Source organism: Herpailurus yagouaroundi, unplaced genomic scaffold (assembly GCF_014898765.1).
Source record: "Herpailurus yagouaroundi ecotype Mexico unplaced genomic scaffold, PumYag 141, whole genome shotgun sequence".
NCBI classification, from domain to species: Eukaryota; Metazoa; Chordata; class Mammalia; order Carnivora; family Felidae; genus Herpailurus; species Herpailurus yagouaroundi.
Window position 1 is genome coordinate 65,135,239 of NW_024412396.1, and position 17,652 is coordinate 65,152,890.

The following is a 17,652-nucleotide window of genomic DNA, read 5'->3' on the forward strand; positions in this document are numbered from 1 at the left end:
CTGAAAATGGGGATGTATGGGACTATTGTTGTAGGCTTGTCAACAATTAGAGCCAGATTAGCCCAATCCTGTGCACAATAGCAGGAGCTGAGTATTTAATTATTGAGTGCGGATTTTAGACTATTTTCAAGTATTCTAGGAACTGTATGCATAACATAACTACAATATTGCTGTATGGAAAGACCCATTATGGGTCTTTTCCATCGTTTGGGTCTCGGCTTAAAGGTCACCTCTTCAGAGAGATCACACCATTTAAAGTGTTTCCTCCACCTCCAGTCACTTCTCCCTTTTTGTCTGTACAACTTTGATAGCGTTCTTAAAATCGTCTTGTTCAGTCATTGGTTTATTTAAAATCCGTCTCTGCCACTAGAAAGGAATCTCCAGGAACTCAGGGGTCTTGTTTTCTGTATTCCCATCTCCTGCCCTGGGTCCTCAGCATCCTTACCCTAAAAACTGGCAGGGGAAGAGGGAAAGGTGAAGGCTGGGGGTCCACCTAGGTCTCACGCCCCGCCCAACTCAGGCCTCAAATTCCTTCCAGGCGGGGTACCGCCTCAGTCACCCCGCGGTGCCGCCCAGGGTCCCGCCCCCTGGGGGGCGTGGCCTACAATGTTATGCCGGCCGCGTGCAGACCGTCGTCCTCCAAGGGAGGAGAGCTACGTCGCACGCACCAGGCGGAAGAAGGGCGTGGCCAAGAGCGAGGCCCCCGCAGCCGCCGGCGCCACCGCCTGAGTCGCCTCCAGGTGGCTGTTGTGGGTCCCGGGCCGCTCAGGCAGCTCGGAAGCCACTCTGTTTTGGGGTCCTCGCCGCCCTTCCACGTCTCCCGGAAGAGGAGCGCGGCCGCGGCCGGGCCGGGACCAGGTTTCGTCTGCCTGGCCCTCTCGCCGCCGGCTGCCGAGGTGGGGGCGGCCCTGGCGGGCGACGAGGCCGCGGTGCAGCCGCTCCAGAGTCCTCAGGTGAGGCGGCAGCGTGAGCCCAGTGGGCCGGACGGGTCCGCCTAGGGCGTTAACGGCCGTAGGCGCGGGTTTGGCGTCCCCTAAGCGGAGACTCTGGTCTCTGCGCTTTTGGGGGGCTGAAGGAGAGGGCAGGAGAGACCCCTCGGGCCTCAGCCGGCATTGTTTAGTGCCCTGCCCTCTCCTCCCTCCCCGCCCCCCGCCCCCAGCCTGGTGTGGCAGCTCCTCCCCCTCCAGAGGTTCAGCCTGGCGGGTGGGGAGCGAAGCGGGGGTCTGTACTCGCCTACCTGAGATCTGTTGACGACAAAGTCCCTGGGACCGACCGACTGACCCCCAGCCTCCCTTCCTCTGTGTTGACACCTGGCCTTCGAAGCAGACCCTGCCACTGCTGTCTGCGGACCCATCCCCAGCCCACGCACCGTCACCCTCTCTTCATCTCCGTCCCTGTGGCCATTTCCTGGGGCAATGCCTGAGAAGTTAATTATTTGGGGGCACTGCACCTCTGAAGTCCGCTGGAGTTGTCAGTGGGGCAAGTGCCGCTGTTTGTATTTAATTGGATAATCAACATTAAGGCATAGGGTTTTGTTTTAAAGCCCCATTAACTTTAAAATAGGAGGCGAGATATAGGGGGTTAATAAGTGTGCTTTGACTCCTTTAATTAGTAAGGATCATTTGCCGCCCAATCGCCACCAATGTCTGCTTGAGAATAATACTTGACATCTGTAAAGAGTTTTATATGTTACAGAGCATTGCACCTCCATTTTCATTTGAGGTCACATAAACTGTGAAATATACAGGTATATAATAGTCCCATTTTGTAAGGAACAGGTTTAGAGGGTGAGTTTCTTCTTGAGGTTATTCAGTTACTGAGAGGCTAGATGGGAAAGGCAGCGGTTAAAAAAAAAAAAAACTGGGTTTGGCTGACTTAGATTTGAGTTGCTAAGCTGCCATCGAAACTCTGGGATCTTTCTAAGTCTTTTCCCCGTTTGTGAAAAAAGAATATTGCTACTTACTACGTAATGTGGTTGTGAAAATTATGTGTGATAAAGGTAATGATTGTATGGCATTTGACATACAAACTACATTCAGCAGTATTTACGGATGCCTGCTGTGTGCTGAGAATTCAGTGGTAAGCAAAACAGACCTGGCCTTCATCCAGCCACTTCCCTCCTCCTCTTTCCAATAGGAAGAGACAGAAAAAAAATCATATAAAACATGGAAGGTTGTGAGAATAAAGCCTAGCATGCGAACAGAGAATGATAGAACCTAATCTAGATGGAGAGAAAGAGAACTGTGTTTTGGAGCTCATGACATTCAGGTGAAGTTTAAGAACAGGAAAGAGTTAATGATGAAAGAGCATGCCAGGCACCACAATGTGCACATTCAAGAAATGGTTGTTGACTTTTTTAGTACACTTCTGTATCTGTAAGGACTAATTACTTCATCATTCCGATTCATTCTGGCACACCAAAAGGTACTCAGATCTATTTATCAAATAAATGGCTGTGCAGTCATTTTTTTTAATTCTGAACTTAGCCAGTGTGCACATAGTAGGTACTGAGAATGTATATTATTGTAAGTGTACTTTAGACCGATTATATATGTGCACATCTAAATGATCCATAATACTGCTGCATTTAAACATGGAGATTTAGTATCAATCAGAAGTTTCTTCAAGTTTTAGCACCTTAAAACAAACTTCAGGGAATTCTTTTTATTTGGTTGAGCTGGAATTTTACTATATTGATTATTTGCTACTTACGTTTGCTACAGTAACATTTGCCTATTGTTGAAATAGGAGTTATAACAGTAGAGATAGCTGTAATTATTATGGTAATAGCAACTACTAAAATGAGTGTCTACTGTGTGTCAGGCCTTTTGCAGAGTTTTTTTTATAGATTACTTCATCTTAAAGCCGTCCTATAATGTGAATGCACTTATTTTCCTCATTTTCCAGGTAAAGGTTCTCAGTTTCAGTGAAGTCGTTTGCACAAGGTTACATAGCTAGTAAGGGGCAGCGCTAGGCTTTCAGTCCGGGACTGTCTGACTCCGGAGCCTGGTCTTCACTGCTGTGCTCTGCTGTTATGCCATACTGACCACTTTATGTCCTTTTTACAGGTTCACCAATAGGATTATTCTGCTACCATCATGTCCTGGTTTGCTGATCTTGCTGGGAAGGCAGAAGATCTTTTAAATCGAGTTGATCAAGGGGCTGCAACAGCTCTCAGTAGAAAAGAGAACACCGGCAATATCACATATAACAAAAATGCTGACTATCCTGAACTTCAGCAAAATACAGATTTGACTTATCAGACTGGATCTAAAGCTGCTTATATTTCCTCAGCAGCTGATAACATTAGAAATCAGAAAGCCACTCTCTTAGCTGGCACAGCAAATGTGAAAGTAGGATCGAGGACATCAGTGGAGACCTCTCATTCTGTTGAAAACACATCTGTTCCTAGGCCTTCATCCCAGTTTGTTCGAAGAAAAAAGTCAGAACCTGATGATGAGCTGCTCTTTGACTTTCTTAATAGTTCACAGAAGGAGCCTACCGGGAGGGTGGAAATCAGAAAAGAAAGGAGCAAGACACCTGTCCTTCAGAGTTCTCGGACAGCAAGTGTCGGTTCTGTCAACACCAGCGTGACCACCGTCAAAACCGTTGAGGAAAATCCTTCTAGGAGCCAAGGCGATGGTAGTTAATCAGCCCTCTGGTTTCTTTTAGAGTTAAGCAAATGGGACGTGTCATAACCTGAAATGTTCTGGCAGTGTTTCTCATCCTCTGTTATGTTACCTTTCCCCACTGGTGTAAAGGCAGCTTCTAAAATGTGGAATGAACGTGGTAGGCGACACGGAAGCCATTAGTCAGCGTACAGTTATAATAGGGACCTTTGAATGTTGTCTGTTGGGTACCTTTACCCAGCCTAGCATCTAAGAAATTCTGCCCAGATGATTCTCTAAGGTATTTTAAACTACAAAAAAAAAAAAAAAAAGACAATTTTGAAATCTGAAAGAAAACATAATTTTGGACTTGGAACTATCTCAATTCATTTCTTTTGGGGATGATAAAATAGGAGGCTGTACTTCACATTTATTCTGGATTGTGAGGGCTTTTTCTCTGTGTGTGTGTGTGTGCGTGTGCGCGCGTGTGTGTGTTTACCCCTTGCATCCCTCAGAAATAAAGCTGAGAGACTGAACTTCGATCCGAGTTGAAGGGTTGAAGGCATTGACCTGGTAGTGAAGTAACAGTTTAGAATTCTGGTTTTCATTGCTGTGAAATTACCTGTATATATAGATCTTCTCACCTGCAAAAATGAGGTTAACGTGGTAATATGGCTTAATTCAGGTACCTACTAACCATTTTAAAATAGCAAACATGGTAGGTTCTTGCAGAGATTCTTTATAAAGTTGATGGTTAACGGAAGCTTGTTATTTTCTTAAATATTAAAGCTTCTCCCGTAGTCCTGGCTGTTGGTGAATAAAATCTGTCAAGATAAAGTGGTAAAGAGGCAAGTGTTTGGGGCTTTCAAGACAGGATCATGCAGTAACAGCTGACTATGTACACACACTCCTAAATTTCTTTTTAACAGGGTCAAGAGGGCGAGAGAGACATGTAAACATAATTTATGGGCACCTGGGTGGCTCAGTCGGTTGAGGGTCTGTCTTCAGCTCAGGTCATGATCTTACAGTTCATGAGTTTGAGCCCCTGCATCAGGCTCACTGCTCTCAGTGCAGGGCCCACTTGGATCCTCTGTCCCCTTCTCCCTCTGCCCCTCCCCCCCCTTCTCAACAACAACAACGACAACAAAACTATAGTATATTAGTGTATAGTATAGTAAATACAGAAATTGAAATACGGCTAGAGTATTGTGGAGCCATTAAGGAGAAAGTAACTAAGGTATTCAGGTAAGGATTCACAGGGGCTCTGTGATTTGAGTTGAGTCTCAAAGAATGAGTAGAAGTTTCCAGGTGAAAAAGAAGAGGGGTTGGAGACAGCATTCAATGCAGAGATTCTGTACACGTTTGGTAGAGTAGTTGTTGTGGGCACAGTGTGTAGGAGACAGCAAAAGAAAATGAAGGTAGCAAAGAAGGTTGGGAGCTGTTTGTGAAGGCCCTTGTTTGCCTCCGTTTACATGTTTAAACCCATTATTCGTATACATCATTCTCTTTTAAAGAGTGGTCCCTGGACAACATGCGTTAGAAGCACTTGTGTGATTAATAAAAGTGAATTATTGTGTGCCTCCCCAGACTTCTTGAATCGGATTTTCCGGGGCTGGAGGTAGGGCAGGTGATATTTTTGTTGTTGTTCTCCAGGTGATTACTAGGGCCAGATAAATTGTAAGTGCCATAGCAATGGGATGCTAATAGAGGTCTTTCAAAGAAAGTTGATGATATTTTTCTACTTTTAAGGAAAACCACTTACATTTGATTGTAAAGGATGAGGAGTCAAAGGAAACCTGTTGACAGGGAAATAAGTTAGAACCAGTTAATACATGGGAGTTATAAAGATGAAGTTTTGTTTCTCTAGGGCAGGGTCTCAATCTTGGGACTATTGGGTGGAATAAATCTTTGTTGTAGGAGGCACCATCCCTGGCCTCTTAATCCATTCGATGCCAGTAGCATCCCCAATTGTGATAACCAAAAATGTCTCTCTCTTCCCCGCCCCCCTCTCTATGTCTGTCTGTCTGTCTATCTATGTCTATATAGCCAAATGTCCCTTGGGAGCAAAATCACCCTAGGTTGAGAAGCAGTGCCCTAGGCTGCCTAGAAACGTCTATAAATGGAATTGATGGGTTGTAGGGTGTGACAGGGTTCCAGGTACGGTAGTATACCAGAATTGTTTTCTCAAGAGGTGTACCAATTTATACTTGAACAACTATGGTTAATATTGCTTCTGCTCTGCATTTTCACCAACATTGGATATTTTCAGTGACTGTTTTGCTAATCAGGTGTGTTATTTTTCTCCTTACTAATGAAGTTGAGCATCTTTTCAGTCTGGGAAGTGCTATTCAAGTCTTTTGATCAATTTTTTCCAATGGATCATTTGTCTTTTTCCTTATTGATTCATAGATATTCTTTATATGTTCCAGATGGTGATTTTTTCGACACCTCCTTCTGTTTTACCTTGGTTTTCCCCCACTTCTCTCTGTGGTATCTCAGTAGAGTTCTTAATGTACATGAATTTAGCGTTCTTTTCTTTGTGGTATTTTTTTTGTACCTTAGAAAATTTTTTCCTGTCCTAAGGACATTTTTCCTGTCCTAAGGATATTTTCCTGTATTCTAAAGGTTTTATAGTTTTGGCTTTCATATTTTTCTGTTTATTTAAAATTTGGAGTTTTTTTAGATAAACGGTGTAAGGTAGATGCCTATCTAGTTCCATTTTTTCCCCCATACTGTTATCTCAGCATTAGTCATTGAAAATATTTCCTTTCGGGGCGCCTGGGTGGCGCAGTCGGTTAAGCGTCCGACTTCAGCCAGGTCACGATCTCGCGGTCCGTGAGTTCGAGCCCCGCGTCAGGCTCTGGGCTGATGGCTCAGAGCCTGGAGCCTGCTTCCGATTCTGTGTCTCCCTCTCTCTCTGACCCTCCCCCGTTCATGCTCTGTCTCTCTCTCTGTCCAAAAAATAAATAAACGTTGAAAAAAAAAAAAAAAAAAGAAAATATTTCCTTTCCCTGTCAATCTGCAGTATCACCCCCTGGCATTTTGTGCCAATGCCATGCTGTCTTAATTCATGTAGTTTTATAGTGTTTTGATATCTCCTAGAGCAATTTCTCCCATCTGGTCTTTCAAGAATGTTTTGGCTATTCTTGGACTTTTTTGTACATCCATATTCATTTTAGAATTTGCTTTCCAAGTTTCACAAAAATTCTTTTGGCCTTTTTATTGGGAGTCTCTTGCTTCCGTTTGGGTGAGAATCAGCATCTTTTACGAAACTGAGGTTTCTCACCCATAATAACATGGTACAATTTCAACTTAGTTTTTAAGTGTCTTTGTTTAAGATTTTATCATTTTCTTCATGAAAGTCTTGCATATTTTTTGTCAGATTTATTCCTGGTAGTTTATATTTTTTGAAACTTGTAGATGGCATCCTTTTTAAAGTTTTACTTTCTGTTCCTGATGTATTGGCTTTTGACACACAGCAGCCTACATAGCTCTTCATCTTTTATTTTTGTGTACATTCATTTAGATTTTCAACAACACAGTATCTGTGGATAGTGACAGTTTGGTTCCTTCTTAACCCTTTAATCTTTAAAAAGAATCTTTTTCTTGCCTCACTGCATTGGCTCGGGCTGAGAACCAGTATCTTGTTCTTTGTCTTAACCATGGTTTACAGTTTAACCAAATATAATGTCTGTGTTAGTTTTTTTATAGGTACTTTTTATCAGGTGAAGACTGTTTCTATGTGTATCTAGTTTGAGTTGTGTTTTCTTAAGTTTATTTATTTGAGAGTGAGAGTGAGCGGGGGAGGGGGACAGAGAGAGGGAGAGAGTGAGAATCCCAAGCAGGCTCCGAGCTGTTAGCACAACATAGGGGTCAAACCCACAGCTGGTGAAACCGGTTAACCTACTGAATCACCCAGCCATCCCTCTAATTTGAGTTTTTATGTTGAATTTTTACAGTGTTTTTTCCTGTATGTATATCATGTGATTTTTTAATATGCTTTTTGTTCCTTAATATTAATATGGGATACAAATCAATTGACTTTTTTAAAACCTAAAACCAGACTTGACTTTCAGTTTGCTAATATTCCAGTTAGGATGTTTGCATTTATTTCATAAGTGAGAGTGACCTGTAATACTGTTAGGTTTTAGTATTACAGCTATGTTAGCCTTATAAAATGAATTTGAAAGTGTTCCCTCTTTTTCTGTTGTCTTAATTATTTGATGTAAAACCGAGATTATTTATTCCCTGAATTTTGCTGGAACTCACTGGTAAAACCATCAGGTCTGGAGTTTTAACTATTGATTCTGTTGGTTTTCTATTTCCTCTGTTTTTGGTGAGTTACATTTTTTTTTCCTAAGAGTTTGTCTATTTCATATGTACTTTGGGGGATTGTATTTATTTTACTTAATTTTAGGAAAATAGTAAAAGGGTCATAGCTGAAACCTTAACCCAGTTGGACACCAACCTAATCATTCATACTAACCCTGCAGAAACCAAAGCTTGATCACAGATACTACTAGAAGAATATCAGTATCTGGCACTGTGATAAATGCCTGTTTTTTTAAACAGTGTTAATGAAGTATAACTGACGTATAATAAACTACACATACTTAAGTATACAATTTGATAGGTTTCAACATCATATACATTTAAAAATTTATTGGCATAATGTTTGTGATATGTCCCTCAAAAGACCATTTTAATTCTCTCTAGCAGATTTCTATTTTGTTAATTTCTGGTCTTTATTGTTAATTTTTGCTTTGGGGTTTATTCTGTTTTAAAATTGTGTGTGTGTGTGTGTGTGTGTGTGTGTGTGTGTGTGTGTGTGTTTATTTTTGAGAGAGAGAGACCGAGTGTAAGTAGGGGAGAAGCAAAGAGAGAGGGAGACACAGAATCTGAAGCAGGCTCCAGGCTCTGAGCTGTCAGCACAGAACCCAATGGCACGGCTCAAACCCATGAACCGTGAGATCATGACCTGAGCTGAAGTCAGACGCTTAACCAACTGAGCCACCCAGGCGCCCCAGGGTTTATTCTGTTTTTATAGCCTTTAACTCATTTTCTTCCTTTCATTTTTGATGTATATATTAAATACAAAAAATGTCTTTTTATTTATTTTTTTAAAATGTGTATTTATTTATTTATTTTGAGAGAGAGCAAGCAGGGAAGGGGCAGAGAAATGGGGAGAGAGAAAATCCCAAGCAGGCTCTGTGCTGTCCGCTCAGAGCCTAATGAAGGGCTTAATCCTACAACCCTGGGTTCATGACCTGAGCCGAAATCAAGAATCGGATGCTCAACCAACTGAACCACCCAGGTGCCCCTATAAATGTCTTTTTAAATACTACTTTATGTATATCCCACAATTTTGGATATATACTTTATTTCTTTAAAAAATTTTTGATTTTGGGGCGCCTGGGTGGCTCAGTCAGTTAAGCGACCGACTTCGGCTCAGGTCATGATCTCACAGTTCATGAGTTCGAGCCCTGCATCGGGCTCTGAGCTGTCGGCACAGCTGACACATTCTGTGTCTCCCTCTCTCTCTGCCCCTTCCCTGCTCATGCTCTGTCTCTCTCTGTCTCAAAAATAAATAAACATTAAAAAATTAAAAAAAATTTTTGATTTTGGAAATTTCAGATATATCAAAGTAGATTTTGGTGACTCCCTCCAATAATACCTATTATCTGACTACATTATCTAAACAGTTTTACAGCCGTTCTTATTTCTTTTATACCCTCCCGTTTTCCATCCCTTCCTCTACCTGCCACAGAATTATTTTGAAACAAATCACAGATCTCCTATCATTTCTTCTAGAAATATTTCATTTGATGACCCTAAAGAAATGCAAGCTTTAAAAACAAACATCCACACCATAATCACCCTAAAATTTTAATAATTCCTCAGTATTCACCTAATACCTAATCATTGTTCAGATTTCGATTTCTCATAATTTTTTTCTGTCTATTGAAGTGCACAAATCTTAGCTATACAGATAAATGGCTATGCCTACGTAACCCACACTTTTATTATGATAAAGAACATTTCCTTTGTCCCTTTGCCTCTTGTCTCTTTCCAGTTCATCTTTCTACCCCATTTCCCCAACTACCACTGTTCTGATTTTTTTCACCTTAGTTTTTCTCCTAAAACTTCCATATAAATGGAATCATATAGTATGTCCACTCTCTTATCTTTTTCCTCACCACATTAGTAAGATCCATGGATATATCAGTAATTTGTTCTGAGTATACCACACTTTAGTCCCTTTTATGGACAATGGATTGTTTCCAGTTTTGGGTTATTGTAAATAAAGCTGCTATGAACATTTTTGTTCTTGTCTGTTTGCGGGAAAATGTTTTCATGTCTCTAGGAAGTGGAAAGCTAGGAAGGGAATTACTAGGCGAAATGGTAGCTGCATATTTAATTTCATAAGAAACTGAAACCTTTTCCCACAGTGGTTATACCATTTTGTGCTCCCACCAGTAAAATCTAGGAGAGCTCTGGCTGCTCCATGTCTTTGTCAGCATTTGGCATCGTCCTCTTAATTGTAGCCATTTTAGTGGGTGTGTATTGGTTCTCGTGGTTTCAATCTGCATTTTTCCTTGATCACTGATGATGTTGAGAACTTTTTTATACGATTATTGGTCATTAGTTTCTCTTCCTTTCTGAAGTGTCAGCTCTTTTGCCTGTACTGTTACTATTTTAGTCCATTTTATCATTTAGCTATATAACTGTACCTAGTTTTTTTAGAGCAAGTTAAAAAATGCATCTGCATCACATTTTGTAACAAAAGCAGGATGAATCTGAATTTATGAATCTCTAGCTCCTTGAGTAAGACCTTTTAGACTCAAGTTTGGTATGTAACAAATTGCTCCGACATATTAATACTCTCCTTGCCTTGAAACCCACAGCTGTTCTTTCGTGCCTTTCCAGTATTTTCACTTTTGGGACTTGTCTCTTTTTTTAAGAAAATACTTTAAAGCCCAAAGGGAGACTGAAACCCTTTTTACCTAAACCCAGCCACTTAAATTCTCTCTGGTTTTCTCCTTCCCACAACTGTATTCTTGTGTCTGTTCTGCATCACCATTCATTCAGTATGTCCAGACTTTGAGATCCTTAGAGGTCTGTAGCCTCCAAGTAGGAGCATGAAATTTCATCAGAAGGAAGTCTATTGAAAATTTAACCTGTATTTTATTTAAATTTAAGCCGTCATTTTAGCTGTAGCAGTCAACTTGAGCCAAAAGGCATTCTACCAAAGTAAGCTACTAATGTGTATGCAGTGCCTGTTCTGGTGTAACAAAAGTATATTCTTTTTTTTTTTTTTTATTTATTTTTTTTTTTTTTTATTACAGAAACCTCTCATAATTCAGATTCTGGCCATGAAGTTCAAGAGGATTCTTCAAAGGAAAATGTATCATCAAGTGCTGCCTGTACTGACCACAACCCAGCACCTACTCCCGATGGCAAATCACATGAACTGTCTAATCTTCGGTTGGAGAACCAACTGTTGAGGAATGAGGTTCAGTCTTTAAATCAAGAAATGGCCTCATTACTTCAAAGATCCAAGGAAACTCAAGAAGGTAGAGCCTTATTTCAGTTGTGCAGGGTTAGGAATTTAACATTTCAAAAATAAACGAAGATTTGATTACATCAAAACTTAGAAATATTTCAGATGAGACTTATAAAATAGCATTTTCATAGAAACAGGGCCCAGATTTAGAAGTGAGACCAGTCATCCTCCCACTGACCTGAACCAGAACATTGGCTTGTTTGGTCATTCTTTAGGAATCATGAAATTTAGGGACTGAGAACGGAACATCAGTGATCATCTGATTCATTTGATCGATTTATTCTGAGCATTCAGGGGGAGCTGCTCACGAGCCAAAGGTGTGATTAAACAAAGTAGTGGGCACCAGTGGGCGAGGTCACGGTATTGCACTGCTCCTGGGGCTGTAAAGCAAACATGGAATTCAGTTTGAAAAGTACTGTCTCGAAATGTGCAGTGAAGTGGCCCTAGAGTAGAAAACCCTTGGATTCCTCAGAAATAGGTAATTTAAAAGTAAAAAAATCCCACAAGTGAGGTAGTGGTGGGGAGTATGTTAATGTTAATGCAAGTGTGGCCAAGGGAAGATAAGAGAAGTCTCTGCCCTGGATCCTGGCAGTGATTAGAAAGGAGTGTAGGGACAGTGGGAAAGTTTGGCCAAGACGTGGATGGAGGCCCAGAAGAGTACAAGAGGAAGGAAGTTTAAGACTTGTTGGGCTGACTTTAGAAAAAACTTCACTTTACCAGACTAACGTGGACATGGAAATAGAGCCTTTCCTGAGACCATGTAGAGTTTGCTTTGATGTTAATTTTGTTTTGCCGGCCGACTGTTGTTACAGATCATATGTAAGGATGTGGAAATCTTTACTGCGCTGTTCTTTCTAGATTTAAACAATAGGGGGCACCTGGGTGGCCCAGTCGGTTAGGCGTCCGACTTCAGCTTGGGTCATGATCTCATGGTCTGTGAGTTCAAGCCCCGTGTTGGGCACTGTGCTGACAGCTCAGAGCCTGGAACCTGCTTTGGAGTCTGTGTCTCCATCTCTCTGCATCTCCCCCACTCACACTCTGTCTCTCTCTCTCTCTCTCAAAAATAAATAAGGATGAAAAAAAATTTTTTGAAAAACATCTTTTTGGGGTGCCCAGGTGGCTCAGTTGGTTGAGCATCTGACTTTGGCTCAGGTCATGATCTCATGGTTTGTGGGTTCGAGCCCTGCATCGGGCTCTCTCTAGTCGGCACAGAACTCAGTTCGGATCCTCTGTCTCCCTCTCTCTCTGCCCCTCCCCCACTTGCACTCTCTCAAAAAATAAAACATTAAAAAAAAATAGCATCTTTTTGCTACGATGATTGAGAGAAACAGATTCTTTCCTGTGTTTATCTTCAGGTTTTGGTTTTGTTTGTTTGGTCTTACTGGAGTGTATGCCCTTGGTTTGGATTTGCATTCGTCCTGTCTCTACGAATTTGCATTCTCAGAACTCTACGAATCCACCGACCATTTTAGTGTTGTGAATTCTGCTCTATACTGGTTTTGGCTCCCAAATACTTTATGCTATGTCTCAAAAAAAATTTTTTTTTGTAGAAGAGCAGCTATTATCATGCCCCGTTCCAGCCTGTTAACTATAATGTAGATGTGAGTGTTGGCCTTGAGAAGTGGGTATCCCATTTGGAGCAAATAATCTGAAGATACGTCTAAACCCCCAATTTTGGCAGTCAGTCCTAAAGGCACAGAGGAGAATCTGTGTGTGCTGTGAGAAAGGCGTGTCTGCTTGAATAGAGACATTTCTCTCTGTCTTTTTTAGAATTAAACAAAGCAAGAGCAAGAGTTGAAAAGTGGAATGTTGACCACTCAAAGAGTGATCGAATAACTCGAGAACTTCGAGCCCAGGTCGACGATCTGACTGAAGCAGTGGCCGCAAAGGACTCGCAGCTGGGTGTGCTGAAAGTGAGGCTGCAGGAAGCCGACCAGCTACTGAGCTCCCGCACAGAAGCCCTGGAAGCCTTACAGAGCGAAAAATCGAGGTAGCTCACTCTAGAAGTCATGAACAAGGGGGCTGGGACGTTTCTTTCCAGTACAAGTAATTATAAACACTGTAGTATATCCCACTTTGTGGAAACTTAGCTTTTGAAATTTACAGAGGGGAAATTTATGTTTTTTTTAATGTGAAATGTGTGTGATTAAAAGTCGACTTACTAGTGGAATCTTGAGATGCATTGTTAGCAGAGTCTGCATTTAAAAATATTTGAAGAACGTCGGGTCATTAATCTTTTGACATATGATGATATGTGCTGTGTGCTTATATTTGGATGCCTAAAAATATAGGTTACGTTCCATTAAAAGGCAGAAAGATTTCTTTAAGAATATTTTAGTCAAGCCATCTTTTTTGTGCATATAAGCCAATGCTCTAAAAATTATTCTACCTGACCACTTGTACACTGTGGAAACGAGCCTCTTCGAGTGATGTCTTGTCTTTTAGAATAATGCAGGATCACAGCGAAGGTAGTAGCCTACAGAACCAAGCTCTGCAAACCCTTCAGGAGAGACTGCATGAAGCGGACGCCGCCCGGAAGAGAGAGCAGGAGAGCTGTAAACAGATGCAGGTTCGAGAGGAGGCATGGCTTTCCTAACACATTTTCTGCCAAATAAAATTCTGCAGTGCGTTTCAGAAAATTCTCTTTCTGTGACAAAATCCAAGTATTTGGAAATTTAGCTTGATCCTCGCTAAATTTAATCCTACGTATTGAAATACATTTAAAATGAAGTTCAGTATCCTTTATGATTGACAAGGCATCGGCAGGGGGACGTGGGGGCTCTTCTTCTGAGAGGGTATTTGAAGGGACGACGCACAGGTCGGACAAGGGTCCCAGAGGGGAGGGCTGTTACACTCTCTTGAGAGAAAGCTCTGTCAGATAATAAAAGGGGAGCAGCCCCTCAGCACCCCTTAAAAAAAGAAATACAATTAAAATAGTTAATGTTCATTAGAGACAGACATTTTTTCACTTAATTTTGTTGTGCAACCAACATTACCATTATCTGATTAAAAGCTGATTTGGGGCTTCTTTCTTACAACTAGATGGTGCTGAGAAGCTTTTGAATAAAACACTTAGAAAAAAGTTGCTGATGTGGGGCATCTTGTTTATGTTTTTATTTAAGCTTTTTCTGATTCCATTTTATCTGATTTCATTTATTTCTAGAGAAATGTACCTAATATATACTTTTACTCTTTAAAAAAACCTTTTCTTAAAAAAATTTTTTTTTAATTTAATGTTTATTTATTTTGAAAGAGAGAGAGTGCAAGCAGGGGAGGGGCAGAGAGAGAGGGAGATGCTGAATCCGAAGCAAGCTCCAGGCTCTGAGCTGTCAGCACAGAGCCTGACATGGGGCTCAAACTCATGAGCCGCCAGATCATGACCTGAGGTGCAGTTGGGACGCTTAACTGACCGAGCCACCTAGGTGCCCCTAAAAAATATTTTTTAAGTAGGCTTCATGCCCAGTGCGGAGCCCAACGCAGGGATGCGTTCGAGACCTGAGCTGAGATCAAGAGTCAGATGCTTAGGGGCGCTTAGGTGGCTCAGTTGATTAAGTGTCCAACTTTAGCTCAGGTCATGATCTCAAGGTTTGTGGGTTCCAGCCCCACGTCAGGCTTTGTGCTGACAGCTCAGAGCCTGGAGCCTGCTTTGGATTCTGGCTCCGGATCTGGCTTCGGATTCTCCCCCTCTTACTCTACCCCTTCCCCATGCTCTGTCTCAAAAATAAATAAACATTAAAAAAAAGAATAGTATGACTTCAATTTGAAGTCATTAAAAAATAAAAAGATGCTTAACCAACTACCACCCAGGTGCCCCAAATTTTACTCTTAAATTAATTTTTGCATCCAGTTCTGTGGTTCTCAACCCCGTCTATACATTAGGATCATGTAGCTTTTACTACTTTCTGATACCAGGTCTCCACTTCGAGGGAGCCTGATCACATTGTGTGAGGTAGGCATAAGCAGTGGTATTTGAGTTTTATAAGATTCACAGGTGTGTCCATTGGGCAGTGAGGTTGAGAACCACTGGGCCAGGCTGTCTTTTCAACAGGTGAAAATAGTTCAGTCCTGAAAGTAACTATCAGCTAGTGTGGGCTTTTTGAAAATCTTATGAGTGTATTTTATTTAATACAGTATATCCAAAGTACTATCATTTCAACATATAGTTAACAATAAATATCATTAATGAGATATTTTACGTTCTTTTTTGTATACTTAATTTTCAAAATATGGTATATTTTATACTTAATTCAGTCATTCAGTGGCTTTAAAAGTTTCTTAAGCTAAAAAATTACATTGAGCAGTTGATTAGAAAAATGTGAAATAAAAGGAAAACATTAGCCATACTGCTAGAAAAGATGTAGCTATTTACTTACGTCTTTCATTTGCTTTCTGATAGACTTTTCTGTTTTCTGTAGGCCTTTTATTCATTGATCAGCTTAGTATCAGGCTGACCTTAGTATCAGGCTGTATCCAAGTGACCAGATTTACCTTGGAAGTTTCTTAAAAAACAAATTTCTTGGGGTGCCTGGGTGGCTCAGTCAGTTAAGTGTCCAACTTCAGCTCAGGTCATGATCTCGTGGTCCGTGAGTTTGAGCCCCGCGTCGGGCTCTGGGCTGATGGCTCAGAGCCTGGAGCCTGCTTCCGATTCTGTGTCTCCCTCTCTCTCTGCCTCTACCCCTCCCCCATTCATGCTCTATCTCTCTCTGTCTCAAAAAAAAAAACAACAAAAAAACCCCAACAGATTTCCAAGGGGCGCCTGGGCAGCTCAGTCGGTTGGGCGTCCGACTTCAGCTCAGGTCATGATCTCACAGTCTGTGAGTTTGAGCCCTGCACCAGGCTCTGGGCTGACAGCCCGGAGCCTGAAGCCTGCTTCAGATTCTGTCTCCCTCTCTCTCTCTCTGCCCCTCCCCTGCTCATGCTCTGTCTCTCTCTGTCTCAAAAATAAATAAAAACATTAAAAAAAAATTAAAAAAAAAAACCAAAAAACAGATTTCCAAGCCTAGTCTTAGAAGTTCCAATTCAGTAAGCCTGGGGAAGGCCTTCGGTGGCTGCATTTTTTTTTAAAACTCCCTAATTGATTCTGATGCATTGCCACGTTTGGGAGCCAGCAACCTTAAATTCTCTATTCTTTAGTTCTTAACAAATGAGGTGGTATGTTTTGTTTTGTTTTGTTTTTAAACCTCCCTGTTAGGTTGTTGGGCTGAGCTAAAAAAAAAATCCCGTAAGATATCTGATTAGGTGGTTGTAAAATATATCTCAAAGGAAATGATGTAAGCAGATATAAAAATTTGTCACAGAACGAGTTTGCTGCACGCCTTAATGACATGGAAGCGGAACGGCAGAATTTGGCAGAAGCGGTTACTCTGGCCGAACGAAAATACTCGGACGAGAAGAAGAGAGTTGACGAGCTGCAGCAACAAGTCAAAGTGTTGAAGTCCAACTTGGAGTCCTCTAAGCAGGAACTCATCGACTACAAGCAAAAAGCTACTAGAATACTCCAAGTAAGCTTGAGATGTACCCTGTGGATGTTGGGATTTGCCAGTTGGGAGACACTTTTTGACTCCACGTTGATCTGTGAGAGGATTTGTTCGTGTTTGGCTGGGTTGGCTCACGTCAGGTGCCTTACTCAGGGGTTCTGTAAAAGGCTAAAATGTCGCTTGTTCCAACCACCTTTCTTTCTTTTTGCTTAAAATTCACTCTGCCACTGCCCAGGCCAGGCCCGCCACCTGTCATCTTAACCACGGCTATATCGATGATCGTCGTTAAGCAGTCACTTCCTTCTTCCTTGCTGATCCTCCGTCAGGTTTTTCAGGCAGCTTCCCCCGCCTGGTGTCTCAGCCGACCTTCCCTTCCACTCCGCTGAGAGACACTGTGTCAGTCTCCAGCTAATGTAGTCTTCAGCTTCTCCTTCCTTTGCCTCCTATCGGAGGGAAACGTCTGCTTTCGTCAGGAGGCATTTTCAGCCTGTGCGTTGGTTCCGCTCCACCTCCTTTAAGCTCCTCCTCCTGAGTCTGGCCTCTCCCTGCTTTTCCCCTCTGCTGCCGCCTTCTTCTGGCTCAGCATACTCAAGAGCACATGGTCGCTTAGCGGAAGAACAGACAAGGTCTTCGAACTCCTGCCTAAGGAAAAAAACCATACTTTTGGCTTTTTTGACCACTTCGATCCATTTCCTTGTCCTTTCTCTCAATGTCAGACTTACCAGAATTTTTGTAAACATGCTGTCTCTATTTTAGACCTGGTAACTTTAACTCCTTCGTGTAATTTCTGTCCCTGCTACATTTCTGAAATTGTCTTCCCAGAGGCCTTTCATGACCGGAATATGTACTTTCTTCCTTTCTTAGTTTCCACCCACTTTGATTTTGGCGGAGTATTGGACACTGTTAGCCCCCCTCCCTTCTTGAAACTCCTGCCTTCTGGTGCCACTCGCACTGCCTTCTCTCTCTCTGTCCTCTCTCACTGCTCTTTCTGTCTCTGTTGGGC

The 17,652-nt window shown here is 41.8% G+C and overlaps 1 protein-coding gene across 1 annotated transcript in view; it reads left to right on the plus strand.

Moving 5' to 3' along the window:
* The first annotated feature begins 830 nt into the window (after nucleotides 1-830).
* The window catches only part of GOLGA5 (golgin A5), a 34,269-nt gene continuing 17,447 nt past the window's right edge, over nucleotides 831-17,652 (plus strand). The window contains exons 1-6 of the mRNA XM_040478065.1: nucleotides 831-953; nucleotides 3,069-3,642; nucleotides 10,955-11,182; nucleotides 12,943-13,162; nucleotides 13,618-13,741; nucleotides 16,470-16,673. Of these exons, the coding sequence (XP_040333999.1) occupies nucleotides 3,099-3,642; nucleotides 10,955-11,182; nucleotides 12,943-13,162; nucleotides 13,618-13,741; nucleotides 16,470-16,673 (1,320 nt within the window). The 5' untranslated portion in view covers nucleotides 831-953; nucleotides 3,069-3,098. The remainder of the gene's footprint in view (nucleotides 954-3,068; nucleotides 3,643-10,954; nucleotides 11,183-12,942; nucleotides 13,163-13,617; nucleotides 13,742-16,469; nucleotides 16,674-17,652) is intronic.